We start from the raw sequence: 14,371 nt of genomic DNA on the forward strand, positions 1-14,371 counted from the left end.
CAGGATTTCATCCATATGTGGCATATAGGAAAAACAAAATAAAGGAACAGACAAAACCAAAACAAAAACCCTAGAAATCTGATGGTAGAATTGAGAGCAACAAGGGAAGGAGAAAGGTGTGGACCAGTGGACTGTGGTGGAGACGAGGGGTGTCTTTGTGGTGGTGTGCTGTGTAACACACATCTGAAGAGGGTGATGCAATACCTCTGAATTGTATACAGTGTTTAAACCAATTTTAACTAAATAAAAAAAATACCAAAAAATGCGGTGTGCCTGAGATCCTCAGTTTATTATGTAGCAAGAAAACATACAATCGAATAGGAAATTTGAAAGACTTCTTATTGCTGTAGAGAACATATAGGAGTATATCTGAGATTTTGAAGGATTGCAGTGTGGAATAGGTATCACACAGAAAAGCATTTAATTATAGCTGGATCAAAGGACTTCTAAATCTCTTGCTGTGCCCTTGTTTGGTTTGCATTAATATCACTACAATAGGAAATGCTGAGTTCTGTTTTTAACAGTCTTTAGGAAATCCATGATATTGGTGCCTCCAGTGCCCCTATTTTCTGCTGCTTCTGACTCTTCTGCTGTTTGGTTTTTCTGAGACTGCTGGCGTGCAGGGGTCACGATGTACTTACACACTATAGCCAAATGGTAGTTTCTTAAGGCAACCATGGCACTCACACACTTATTATAACAGTCCTTAAGGTTAGCATCATTTTTTGACTTGATAAATTCACGAACTGAGGGCTCTGACTCTAATGATCGAAGAAAGTTCCTGTGAGCTGGTGGCATGTATGTTCTCATGTCCTGGAGGAATTTAGAAGATTCTAAAAGAACATGAGAAAGATGAGTTAATAGAGAGGCCAAGCATCTCCCCAGTCCAGAGGAGAAGGGCAGAGTGAGGGCATAGTGAGTGGGCAGTAACAGGTCTACATAGCATACATAACAATATAACATGAGGCCATGAGTTCACAACTATCCTATTAGAAGGCTATTAGTCTTATTGTTAGTAAAGAGAATTTTAAAATACAATTACTTTTGAAAGCCAGATGAGTGACTCTTTTGTAGTAAATTTTTTTTTTGCCTCATTTCTTATTTTCCTACTGTATTTGTCCTTCTAGGAATCTAATTATACAGACAGAGTATATAATATAATCTATACTTAACAAATCAGGACACTGAGTCAAAAAGAGTTTAAGATATTTTTAAATAAGTGACAACTATGAAGCAAGCATATTTTCATCCAGCTAGAAGTTCCCGCCTTTGACTGTGCAATATATAAGTTTAAGAAAACAGAAAAGTAAAAAGAAGTTTCTTCCTCTGGCCCCTCTAAACCTTTTGAAGGAGCCAATGACAGTGGTTAGGCTTTAAGCCTTGGTGCCAGCACTGACCCTGGGCCGCTGGGGCAGCAGGATGGCTTAACCAGAACAATATCAAGTCTCTCATCATCATTAAGGGCTCTACCTTCCCAACTTCAGCTCATAGTCCTATCTCATTTGCAGGTGATTATTTTTTTCTGAATCTGATCGTATATTTCAGAACATGTGATATTGGCTTCAGTCAGGTCTTATGTACACACTCATATGCCCAGATCACGAGGGTGACAAACTTTGAGTTTTGGCTTCAGTGTTTTCTAGCTGGTTAACAGTCACTTAATCTCCTTAAGTTTTTGTTTCTTTATCTGTAAAATGGGATGATGGCAACATAATCAAGTCTCTAATTATTCTCCTAAGCATGAGATAAGATAAAGGGAGGTATTGAGGTGAAGGTACTTTTTAGAAATTAAAATGCTATTGTATTAACACAGGTGATGATGATTGTCATTTCCACTCACCTCCATCTTGATGCTGAATGCCCAGAAGAACATCAAAGCACTGAAAGAGGCTGCTTTGGGCTGCACTGCCGCCTGCATATGCCTGAGGGGTGTCCCAGACTCCCTCATACAGCAGACCCTCTGGCATCTGGGAGTTGCCTTTCCAACTAGGTCAGAAAGGAATGAATAATCATTATTGGGATTAACAGTCAAATTTCAGATATAAATTCTTACCAATAAGAATGAATGTAAGGTAACATGAAATAGACATTTTTTTTGTTATTTTTTTTATTGCTCTTCTTCCATACCACCCTTTCCACTAATTTTTATGCATGAAAACAATAAATAAAATGGTTCTGAGCAAAGTTGGCATATGTGTTCTATGAATGAAACCTTAGCAAAGATCATTCCACTCTCTTTAAAAATGATTAGCACTAAATACATAGTGTATTTTAGTCTAGTGTATTAAGGATATAATTTGTTTCTAAACCTGATGGATAGTGGGGAACTTGGAGGGAATTTGATGTGTTCCTTAAATTAATTGTCTGAAAGAAAATGAATTCAAGGCAGATATTACATACCCAGCCAAGTATATACGAAGAACATTGAAAAAGTCATTTGGGTCCACATGTACTGTAAAAAGATGAGATGGATTTTATTAAGCAGCATCATAGCTAGAAGGTGGAAACAAAATACTTTAAACAACTGATGGTGAATTTTAGCATAGGCTGCAGGAAGAACATTAGGTCAATCTGTGCAAGAATGGAAAAGCATTAACTCTCCTGCCCTCTCCCAGAGGAACTCCACTCAACTACTGTGTCCACCAAATAGGGTCTACCTTAGAGCTAACAGCTTGGGTTGAAGAATCTGTGTCCACATGCCACTTATTGTCAGCAGGTTAATTAAGTCATCATCATTTCTTTAAGTCTACATCATGTGCTTATTGATATAACAAAAACAACTTACATAAAGAAGCAAGCCCAAACAAAAATGAAAACAGAAAGAGAAAACCCAGTAGCATTATAAATCACATCCCTGGGATTTGTTTCCCAAAGCTTGTTAATAATGTCTTTATTTGAAAGTCAATCTTCTTGCCAAGGACAAGTCAGCAGTGACTCAAAGCCCAGCATGAAAGTCACATACCCTATTTAGGTTGTTCAGTAGGACAAATTTACTTTTGCAAACCCTTATTATTTCCTTTTTTGGTTATTGTTGTTTTCTAGCTGTTAAGTTTGCTATAACTTCTGAGCTCAATGGCTTTTGTATGATGTTTCTTAGTTAACTTGTGAAAGAAGAATTTATATGTGTATCTAACAAAAACTATGTTTTTCAAGGACTCAAAACAATTTACACAGTTGGCAAGTTTCTCCGTGATTTCTAGTGGGAACCAAGGACATTTCTTAGAGTTAAATAACTAGTTTGGAATTCTGACATCTCTGTGTACCACCTATGTAACTGTAGGTCATTTATCTTATCTTATGCAAATTTAGGTTCTCATATTTATAAAATGGATAAAATGATCTTACCTTGTGGAAAGCATGATTCAGTGATAAATGTAATAATATTATATGCTTCTCTCTTGTAAACAAATCCACACCTTACATAATCAGAAGCATTTGATGGTCTGCCTATAATACCACGTGGCTAACAATACTTGCCATGAATTTGCTTAAACGTTTCAAGGGCTTTGTCCAGACAAGAAGCTACATCACATAGAGCCTTTTGTAAAGTTTCACAGTCCTCCTGTTGCAGTGCATGGTATATAGTGGGAATTACCTTAAAAAAAAAAAAAACACAAGATTTCCTCTCACTTAGCATTGTCATAAAATAAAGTTCTCCTAAGTCTTAATGCCTGAACTAAATTTAGTCTTTCCATCTATGAGTAATCTCTAATTGTTTGACTAATTGCCTGATATTTAATCAAACTTGGATTTGTTTTATTTATTTACGTATGTTTATATAGTTTTATGTATTTATATTTCTAATGGTCAGAACCACTATATATCTCATTATGTGATATAATAATAAAGTATATTGAACATATTTCTCTTTATTGAGATTTCACATTAGGTTCTAAATATATGGCTCCAACATTTTATATTTTAGGTGATACACAAAAATAAATAAAATATTTATTTTTAGCAAATGACCCACTACATCTAATTAAATCAGTGCTGTATATAGTCAGGATAACTTTTTTTCCTTGCTTAATATAACAGTTAGTTATTAAATGATTGCTCTGCTTACATGAAACAAGAGACAGATTTTACACTATCAATAGACATACTTTGATTGCAGGAACAGCTGCTATTTCCACCAAGAGGGAAACCAAGAAGAATCCTTTACTGCAATCCCCACCAGGAAACGAGAACAGAATGTCCATATTCCTAAGAAAATCAGAAAATGAAGTCAGGAATGTAGCCAAAATATTGGCATATTTGTTGAGTACTTTCTGGTTTTCCAGCATTTTAAAAAAAGATTTATTTATTTATGCATACAAGAACTGGGGTAAAGGGCAGAGGTGTATGTGGGGGGCTTGGTGGTGAGAGGACTCACCAGAGACAGAGTGGGAAACAGAACAGGAAGATGGACTGAAATACACCGCTGAGGGGTGCAGTGAGTAAGTCAGGAGAGGTCTGCTGCGCCATGTGGGTTGCTCCCTGGACGGTCAGGGATTGAACTCATGCTGCAGTGGCTGTGGAAAGCCCTATAGGCTGCACCCTAACCCCCCATGCCACCAGGGAGGCCCCCAAGAATTTTTTTTAAAGATTTATTTATTTATTTATACAAGAACCAGGGTACAGGCCAGATCCGTGGGAGGATGACAGGATTCACTGGAGTCAGAGTGGGGAACAGAACAGGCAGATGGACGAAAGACGCTGCTGAGGGGTGCAGCGGGTGAGACAGGAGAGGTCTGCTTCGCTGTGTGGGAACCTCGCTGGCCTGCAGGGATCGAACCAGCTGCAGAGGATGCGGACAGCTTCACAGCGCTGCGCTCAACCACCTGCGCCACCAGGGCAGGCCCTCCCAAGCATTTTTAATCCTGTTTATTTTCAAAATCATTTTGTGGGACAAGTAAACTACCACCATTAAGTCATTAGGGATATTGATATTAGCAAGATATTGAAGATATCGAAAAACTATGTTATTTTTAAAATTTCTTAAGTAGGCATCACAAACACTTTAGGGCATTTTAAGTGAAATAAAGATTAAATATGCAAGGGACGGGCCTCCCCGGTGGCGCAGCGGTTGAGCGCTGGGTTGCGAAGCTGCCCGCGGCCCCTGCGGCGTCGGTTCGATCCCCGGCTGCTCCCTGGCCACCGGAGGAGGGTCCCACATGGCGCACAGACCTCTCCTGCCGCCCGCTGCTCCCCTCAGCAGTGTACTTAGGTCCTTCTGCCTGCTCTGCTCCCCACACTGGCTCTGGTGAATTCTCTCACCCTCCCGCGCCTCTGCCTGTACCCAGTGCATGTATAAATAAACAAACAAATAAATAAAAAAAATACACGCCTCTTTAAAAAAAAAAAATATGCAAGGGACACATATGGACGCATCAGTTGTCTAATACCATATAATTAGTAGTAGATTAAGTTGGGACCTAAAATTCCATTGTAGAACTTGGTTCTAGAATTCCGTTCCAGAACTTAGACTATTACTGCTTCCATTATCTCATTTTTTCATACACATATAGAAAATTTTTACAGATATTTGTAAAGTAAAGTTGTTTGCTGAACAAATGCATTCATTGGCCTCTCTGGTGGCCTAGAGGTTAAGTCTCAGTTCTACCACCGCGAAGGCCCACTTTGACAGCCTGAATTCATCTCCAGGCAGGGAGCTACCTCTGTTACGGCGGATCTCTCTTGTTTTACCTGCTGCTCCCCTCAGCAGTGTATTTCAGTCAATCTGCCTGTTCTATTCCCCATTCTGTCTCTGGTGAATCCTCTCACCCCCCACATCTCTGGCCTGCAACCCAGTACTATGCAAAAATAAATAAATAAAATCTTTGAAAAAAAAGTAAATGCATTCATATACATATTTTTATCCGTGAACTTGAATCAATTTCAGGGATTTATATATGCCTCATATCGGAATTCTCTGGAAAGTTCAAATGAATGATTAAATCTAATTTTTTAAAAATTGAAGCTTTGCATTGATGTAAACACAGTCACAATATCAGAATATGAGTTTCATGGTTACTGAATTCATGGTCTCTAAAGTCAGAAAACTGCAGCTTATTTGCTGTATGAAGATATTTGAGCAAGATATTTTAACTGTTTCTGCTTCAATGATCTTAACTGTAAAGTGGGATATAATGTTTCCATTTAATAATCTTCCACTTATTTTAAGAAACTGTTTAAAACCCTTTTCTTAGTGAAATGTCCTAAATAACCTTTGGTTAAGTTTATTTCTCCATCCCTTTTCCATACTGTTACTTTCATCACTCATGATTGACCAGCTTCCTTAAGAGAACTGAAGACACCAAAACTTTTGTCATTTCAAGGTCTTTTTTACTTGTTGCTTCCTCCACTATGTATACTCTTTTATTTTCCTTCTAGCTAATTCCTACTCATTCTTCAGGACTCAGGTTAAATCGCATGCTGCAAGACTTCCTTCCTCTGTCCCTTTTCTTTGGTTAGAGCACCAGTTACCTTATCTTCTTACCCCTCCTCTAAATCATACAGTGACTCACATAATTTTTATATATTTCCTTTCCTCCTCCTCTGTAAACTTCACCAGGGAAAATTTATAGCTATGATATTTACCTTTGTTTCCCCAACTGTTATACTCTGTTTAAAATATAACCCAAGAATAATAAGGTCAAAAAGAACAGATTTATGTTTTCACCACTGAGTTGATTAAGTCATAAATACATACATGTATATGCATTTGTGTTTATGTATATTAATTATACTTACATATATGCAAGTACATTTTTTGTGAGATTAGCTATAACTTTAAGGAGCCACAGTCATGTCACAATGATAGGTGTAATTAAGGACTGGGTTTATGTGCTCTTTAAAGAGTTTAAATTGCTTTATGCCTGAATTCAATAGATCATTTAAAAATGCATTTAGATGATACTGAAAAGCCCACATTCACTTTGAATAGCAAATACTTCTTAGAATAAAACAAAGATCAAAATAGATGAAATACTTACTCGTAAGTCATTGGTCTTAGGAAAACAACAACGAAGCAATCAAACAATGAAAAGAGAGAAGAAAACTAAGTTAAAAATCAAATAGTTATAATATTACTTAGATTGCTTTGAATTCTACTGATCTATCTAAGGCAAGATATTGAAAATAAATAGACTATGTTTTTTTTTAATTTATCAAGCAAGCATCACTAACAATTTAGGACATCTTACGTGAAATAAAGATTAAAAATACAAGGGACACATGCATAATGGAACTAGTTGTTACTAATAATTACTATCACTACTAATAAATAAAATACTTTCATTTTGCTGTATTACCATGTCTATTAGACTCCTCTGCAGACACATACCCAGAGCCCCATGGCACGGCAATTCTCTTATCCATTTATTGCATCAGAATCCATTGCTAAATGTTTAAGAGTGGACTAGATTCTGAACTAAAAGCCAGTTCAGATCCCTACTACTGAAGATGAGTCAAATTAAACTCAATTAGACGCTTAAATATTAAAATCATAGATTTCCAAAAACATGTTAATCAAGAGAAGCCAGATGACTACATAATCTACAATTTCATTAATATGAAATCCAATAACTGAAATACCTCATTTTAATAAGACAAACCAGAATATATTTGCCTGGGCAGGTAGGGGAGGGAACTGAATGAGAAGAGGCACAAAGCAATTTTTTTGTTGTGGTAGAAATATTCTGTATGTTGCTTGGAGTTAACGTGTATATATGACAGTAAAATTCATCAGACTGAACAATTAAGTTTTGTGCATTTCCTTGCATTTAATTGTACACCTCTCTTACACGAAAAATACTTTTGTAGTTATAGATACATGAGGTAAAGAAATAATACCCTTATAACAAAGAACAACAGAGAAGAAAGGTGTGCTTCCAAAAATCAAACAAGGGGCCTCCCTGGTGGCACAGGCGATTGAGTGCTGTGCTGTGAAGCTGTTCACGGCCTCTGCAATGCGGGTTCGATCCCGGCTGGCCAGCGAGAATCCCACATCGCGAAGCAGACCTCTCCTGTCTCACCTGCTGCTCCCCTCAGCAGTGTATTTCAGTCAGTCTGCCTGTTCTGTTCCCCGCTCTGTCTCTGGTGAATCCTCTCACCCTCCCGCACATCTAGCCTGTACCCTGGTTCTTGTATAAAAATAAATAAATCTTTAAAGAAAAACAAAAACAAAAAAAACCACAAAAATCAAACCAATGACTAACTCTTTGGATTTAAACAGCATACATTCATTTAATTCCTATCATATTGCTGTTTACATACCCATTGGGATCCTTTTTCTTCCAGTTTGCCAAGACACAGTCAGCATAAATCAGAATAGGAGGCATTCCCAATTTCTCCGAAAGCTTGCAGTAAGGAACAGCAATATTGCGTGGGAGAATCTAATTAAAAGACAATGTTTGCTATTAACCTTTTCGCCTGTTTTCCATGTGTCAAAGCATTAGATGTCCAATATGATGGCACTATGGAACTAAACAAATTGTTAAATGTTCACATTTTAGATTTCTGTTAATGTGAACATATCTGTTTATAAAGAGAAAACAGAGGTAGAGGTCCAGAGGGAAAAAGGTTATGAATTGTTAACTTTCTAATAATCGGTGAGTTATTTCCAGCCAATCATTCATCCATCCATCCCATGTATAACTGTTAAGAAAGTCCTCTATGCCAGGTACTCTATTTAGTAGCAATAAAAAGAAAAAAAAAAGAAAAAAAAAAACAAAACTGGTCATTTCTAAAAAAAAAAAAAAAAAAAAAACAAAGTCCTTTGTAATTAAGACTTGAGTATGAGGGCCTCCCCAGTGGCACAGCAGTTGAGAGCTGGGTTGCGAAGCTGCCCGCAGCCTCTGCTGCACCTGTTCGATCCCCTGCTGCTCCCCGGCCACCGGAGGAGGGTCCCACATGGCACGCAGACCTCTCCTGCCACCCCCTGCTCCCCTCAGCAGTGTACTTCGGTCCTTCTGCCTGCTCTGCTCCCCGCTCTGCTCCCTGCTCTGGCTCTGGTGAATTCTCTCACCCTCCCGCACTTCTGACTGTACCCAGTGCTTATAAAAATAAATCTTAAAAAAAAAAAGACTTTTGAGTATGATATTACCAGATATTCCAGAAACATGAATAAATTGCTGCTCTTTGGGGACAGAGCTGACAAAACTTTTTCCTTCATAGTTTTTTCAGAAAACCTTACCATAGAGTGACATTGATGCTTGACTTTGAAGATTTTCTTTCATCAAAAGGAGGAATCCCCTTTACCCTGAATCTTGAGTAGAATTTTATGAGCAACAGACTCAGAAAAATAACTGAGGAGAAATGGGGGCTGAGATATAATTTCACTCCTCCACTCAACAACTAGTTAAATTTCTATACCTTTTCTGAAGAAGGGTGAGCAAAAGAACTGATATATTCCAATCAATATATTCTGCATAGAAACATAAAACAAGGGTAAACAAAAAAAGACAATCAAAAAATGGGCAGGAGGCCCGAATAAGACAGTTCTCCGTAGAGATTGCTGATAGGCATATGAAAAATATTGGTCATCACTTATCATCAGGGAAATGCAAATCAAAATCACAGTGAGATGCCATCTCACACCTGTGAGAATGACCCATATCAAAAAGTCCAGAACAACAAGTGTTGGTGAAGATGTGGAGAAAAAGCAACATTGTTGGTGGGAATGTAGACTGGTGAAGATCTTATAGAAAACAATATGGATGTTTCTCAAAATATTATAGAAAACAATATGGATGTTTCTCAAAATATCAAAAAAAAAATATTAAAAATACCATATTATCTAGCTATTTCCTTCCTAGGCATATACCCAAAGAATACAAAAATAGTAATTTGAAGAGATATATGCACTCTTATATTCATTGTAGCAGTATTACAATAGCCAAGCTATGGAAGCAACCTAAGTGCCCAAGGACAGATGGATGTATTAAGAGTATGAGGTATATGTACATAACACACACACACAATGGAAAGCTGCTGCGGTATAAGTTGCTTATATATATAAGTTGCTTATATAAGCTGGAAGGGATTATACTAAGCAAAATAACCCAGAAGAAAGATAAAGATTGGATGGTCTCACTCATATGTGGGATATGGAGAAACAAAACAAAGTGTTAGATAACACCAAACCAAAAATAAACCTAGTTGTCTGATTATAAACTGAGGTTCCCAGAGGGTAAGGGGTACGGTATAAATAAAGGAGTGAGAGACCCCAATGGACCTGGTGAGTGTGGTGTGGTAGCAGACACCTAAAGACATGACATTCTGTATTTCTGTATCATATACGTGTTATAAGTCAGTGTTACCTTAATTAAAAATGCATTAAATAAATAACATAAAAAAGACAAGATATTATTTAAATCTAAAAGTATTTACTATTGATGAGAGCAGAGTCAATCTAATATGTTCTATATTGACAAAAGTAAGTCAGTATTAACTAACAACCACAAAATGTTCAAAGACCAAAACTTATTAATAGATAAAAATATTTCATAATTAAATATTTATTGCAGTATCATTTACAATGGTAAAATATTTAAAAACCAGCAATGTATATTTATCAAAGTTTAAATAAAATTTAAGAATTCAGTGAAAGATTATAGTGATTTCAAATGATGACTGGAATGATTGTGTAGTAACTGAAAAATGCTTGCTAATAATTTAAGTGAAAGAACCAGGATATATGTATATACACTGGACAGAACAAATGTGTTATATAAGTAAAAGATTAAAAATCTAAGTGATAACAGCTGACATGTTAAGTCAGTGAAAGATGGTATTTTTTTCTTTTTTTTTTACTACCCAAACTTTACTAAATGTAGTTACAACATGTTTAGAATTCTTTTACATTATATGTGAATTAGATTTAAATTTGCATCACCATAATAAATATTAGAAAATCTCCAAACCTTTCGGATATCCTCATCACCTTTATTCCATACATATGCCATGGTGATATAGCTTAGCACCAGATGTGCAAGGCGCTGAGATTTGTGGCTTCCGAGTCCATCAATTTCGAGTTCTGGTAACTGAGAATAAATGGAGAAGTTGACTCGGATCAATATGGTTGACATTACAACTTTATTTTTTAAAAAAAGATTTAGTTATTTATGCATACAAGAACTGGGGTACAGGCCAGAGGTGCAGGGGGTGAGAGGATTCACCAGAGACAGAGTGGGGAACAGAACAGGCCAATTGACTGAAATACACTGCTGAGGGGAGCGATGGACGAGACAGGAGGGGTCTGCTGTTCCATGTGGGTTGCTCCCTGGCCAGGATCAAACTTCTGCTGCAGTGGCTGCAGATAGCTTCACAGTGCTGAGACTTAACTCCTTGTGCCACCAGGGAGGCCAGACATTACAACTTTAAAACCGACTTTAACTATACTTCCAAAATGCCAACAATAATGTAAACCAATGTTACCTCAATTAAAAAAATAATGATTAAATTAAATCAAAAAATAAAATAAAACCAAGTTTAAAGTATAAAGAAGTAATAAAGTAATAGAAGATAAATATTGTATTTATTCAAACCTTCTCAACTTTTGCCCGTAGTTGGTTAGTTTCAATCAGTTCAGGCAGGTTTTTAGCAATGTCAATCCATTCATCATAAGGGCAAGGTAGCTCCTCCTGGGAAAAAAAAAAAAAAAAAAAAAAAAAAAACAGAGAATATTTATTTACTAATAATAGCCATTGTAGAATAGTTTTCCCAGCAATAGTCGTGTTTCATTTTGTGCTAGGTTGCTCTGAGAAACACACTTGAGATTAACCTCCTGTGTATTTCTTGTTCCTCTCTCTGCAGCATTCTCATCTGACTCTCTTTCAAAGTGCACCTCACGAGTTCCACTAAAATCTTCCTGACTACTGCTGTCAACATGAATAGTCCCAATTACAAATCCTAAGGATTATGCTCTCTCACATTACTAAGTAATGTCAGGAGTAAGGAAAGCAAAGCTTAGCAAATTTATGCAACTTGCTTTGTATGTTTAGTTTATTGTGATTAAGACATAACTTTCCAACTTTCAAAAACCCATGCTGTTTTTGAATCTCACTACCTGAAATCAAGGATTTTATTATGCTCTTAATTCTGTATCTTACAGTACCAGGCACAGTACTGGACATAAAGGAAATGCCATAAATGTATGCATATTGATTGCCTGCTTTGATTCTACTATAGATTTACTAGTTTGCCCAGTAAATACCAATGAAATCCAAGTGTTTTCCTAAATCTTATTTGTGATCTCATCTCAAAGGAAAGCATGCAAACAAAAGACCTAGGCAATAACTTGAAAGGAGACAGATTGCTGGATAACGCCAACACCCCATTTGCCCTACCATTCTGCTCCTTTACACTTTCCAGACATGCCCTTGAGGTCATCAATACTTAATAAGGAGGACAGAGTTCAAATGGAGAGACAGGGGATATGGTTTTAAACTTCAAAACAAAGTTTATATTATAAATCAGTTATCAAACCAATGGAAAATAAAATTCAAACATTTTCCAAGCCTCAGATAATTAGTAAAAAAAAAAAAAATGTAGTCCAAACTCTCCCTCTCACTTTAATTTTATACTTGGTAAACATAATTAGCAATATTAATACCAACCAAGTTGTTGATGTGCCATCTCAAAAGCCTAATAAAAATAGAAACATATGTACAATTAAGTTGCAGCTTCAGAGAAAGCAGGATTTTTGAATTGAGCCATTTACTACTCTGCTTTTTCAGATGCCTTCTGAAAATGCAATGTATTAAAACATCTTTTGATTTCTATCGTCTAAATATTTTGTAAAGATAAAGTGCATCTTTCCATATCACCCTCTATACTTGTATAAAATAAGGAGCACCTTTGAGGCTAAATTTCTAAGTGAACATTTTAAGATAGCTAAGTGAAACCCATGTATTAAAACCATCTCCGATGTTGGCACTGCTTTACCCATTTGTTAATCAAAATTACTCAACCAAATTTGTTCAAGAAAAGTTAACCTGCCCAGGTAAGTATTGATAAGAAAATATTTCAGTTCCCTTTCTTACCAGTGGTTTTCGCAGAGCAAAGCCCACATTTTCATCTATATGAAATTCTTCAAAGACTTTCCACGAGACATTCTCAGAGGATGCCCCCTCATGTGCCATGGTTGCAGCTTCTTCTTTGGTTCTTTCCAGACTTTGAGAAGTTTCAGGACTCCTATTTATGAAGAGGCTGTGCTATCATTGTTGAACACAACCACGTATGCAGCCAAAAATGACTTCCACTTTTGGTATAGTTTCATTTTCTACGTTCTTTATTTGTAGTTTGATAAACAATTGAACCACAAAAGCATCAGTGTTCCTAAGAAGAAGAAACTGAAAGGTCATATGCCATATGAAATCTTAATCATGGAGAACATGATTTAATAGGGGAAATCAGAAGGAGCCTGATTGGATAGCAAAAATAGGTGACTAGAAAAGAATATTTTTAATTTTCTGGAGCTTTTAAAATTTAGCATTGAAGAAATGAATTTGACCAAAATTAAGTCTAAGCTATCATTTAGTTATGACTATCATTGTCTTTCTTTCAAGCTTCCAGGATTCTATAAAAATAATAGTGTCTTGGTTTAGTAACCAAGGAAGCAATCTGTGGTGCGTTTAACTTCGGTGACTCTGAAGTAGAAAGTAACAAAAGCACATGAAGAATTTAGAGAGGTATTTCTCAACTCTCCCAATTTTTTCTACCCAGTCATCTTGTTTGTACTCTCCACGATTGAGTTCTTTCTTCATATTCCTAATACGTCATTTCGAGGAAGTTGTTATCTGCACCTCTACTCTGTGATCTGTTGAAACAAGTCTTTCACATTTAGAGACTTTGTAATATATTAAAGAGAAAACACCTTGATAAGTTTCTTTCAAAATATTAAGACAGTGTTTAGCAAAAGTTTTCAAGGTGCAAACACAGAATCTATACCACTCCTTTTAATGATCTAAGGGGAAAAAAGAGAAGGAATTAAGAGTTCAGGGCATTAAAAAAAAACAAAACAAAACAAAACAACAACAACCAGTTTTGTCTTCCAGCTTGTCAGTAATTGAAATGGCTTTGACTACATTCTAGAATAGTGCTCAGACTATTTCTTATGCAAAATATTATAACGTTCATTTTTTTTATGGTGCTTTCATGAGGCTGATACTTTTGAAATCAGGCCCAAGAAAAGAAAATAAACAAAAAATGTCACGTTGGCTTATCCCATCTATATTTCAACCAAAACGCCAACAAACTATTGAGAATTAGAAGATGTGTTGTTATTCCTTCGACATTTTTTTAAGGGTGTGGCAAAAACAGAGGCATTTGATGAAATTACAGATGCATCTGTCTTGGAAATATCTCTGAGAATTGTTATTTTAAG

General features: G+C 36.3%; 1 protein-coding gene across 1 annotated transcript; it reads right to left on the reverse strand.

Annotated features, from left to right (window-relative positions):
* Window positions 1-277: 277 nt before the first annotated feature.
* Window positions 278-13,127, reverse strand: IDO1 (indoleamine 2,3-dioxygenase 1). Its single transcript, XM_037524685.2, has 10 exons — window positions 13,029-13,127; window positions 11,532-11,627; window positions 10,908-11,027; window positions 8,260-8,378; window positions 6,978-6,992; window positions 4,107-4,206; window positions 3,478-3,595; window positions 2,401-2,452; window positions 1,841-1,986; window positions 278-833 (listed from the first exon to the last, which is right to left on the reverse strand). The coding sequence occupies exons 1-10, from the start codon at window positions 13,125-13,127 to the stop codon at window positions 490-492; spliced, it is 1,209 nt and encodes a 402-aa protein (XP_037380582.1). The 3' UTR covers window positions 278-489.
* Between the last annotated feature and the right edge of the window lie 1,244 nt (window positions 13,128-14,371).

This window comes from Talpa occidentalis, unplaced genomic scaffold (genome assembly GCF_014898055.3).
Source record: "Talpa occidentalis isolate TD23 unplaced genomic scaffold, MPIMG_talOcc4v2.1 talOcc4.4, whole genome shotgun sequence".
In the NCBI taxonomy this organism is placed as follows: domain Eukaryota; kingdom Metazoa; phylum Chordata; class Mammalia; order Eulipotyphla; family Talpidae; genus Talpa; species Talpa occidentalis.

Coding starts and splice junctions, on each gene's coding strand:
- IDO1 (XM_037524685.2), bottom strand. CDS start 13,127: ATGGCACATGAGGGGGCATCCTCTGAGAATGTCTCGTGGAAAGTCTTT. Junction 11,628..13,028: donor TTGCTCTGCGAAAACCACTG/GTAAGAAAGGGA, acceptor TTTTTTTCCCAG/GAGGAGCTACCTTGCCCTTA. Junction 1,987..2,400: donor CTTCGTATATACTTGGCTGG/GTATGTAATATC, acceptor TTTCTGACCTAG/TTGGAAAGGCAACTCCCAGA.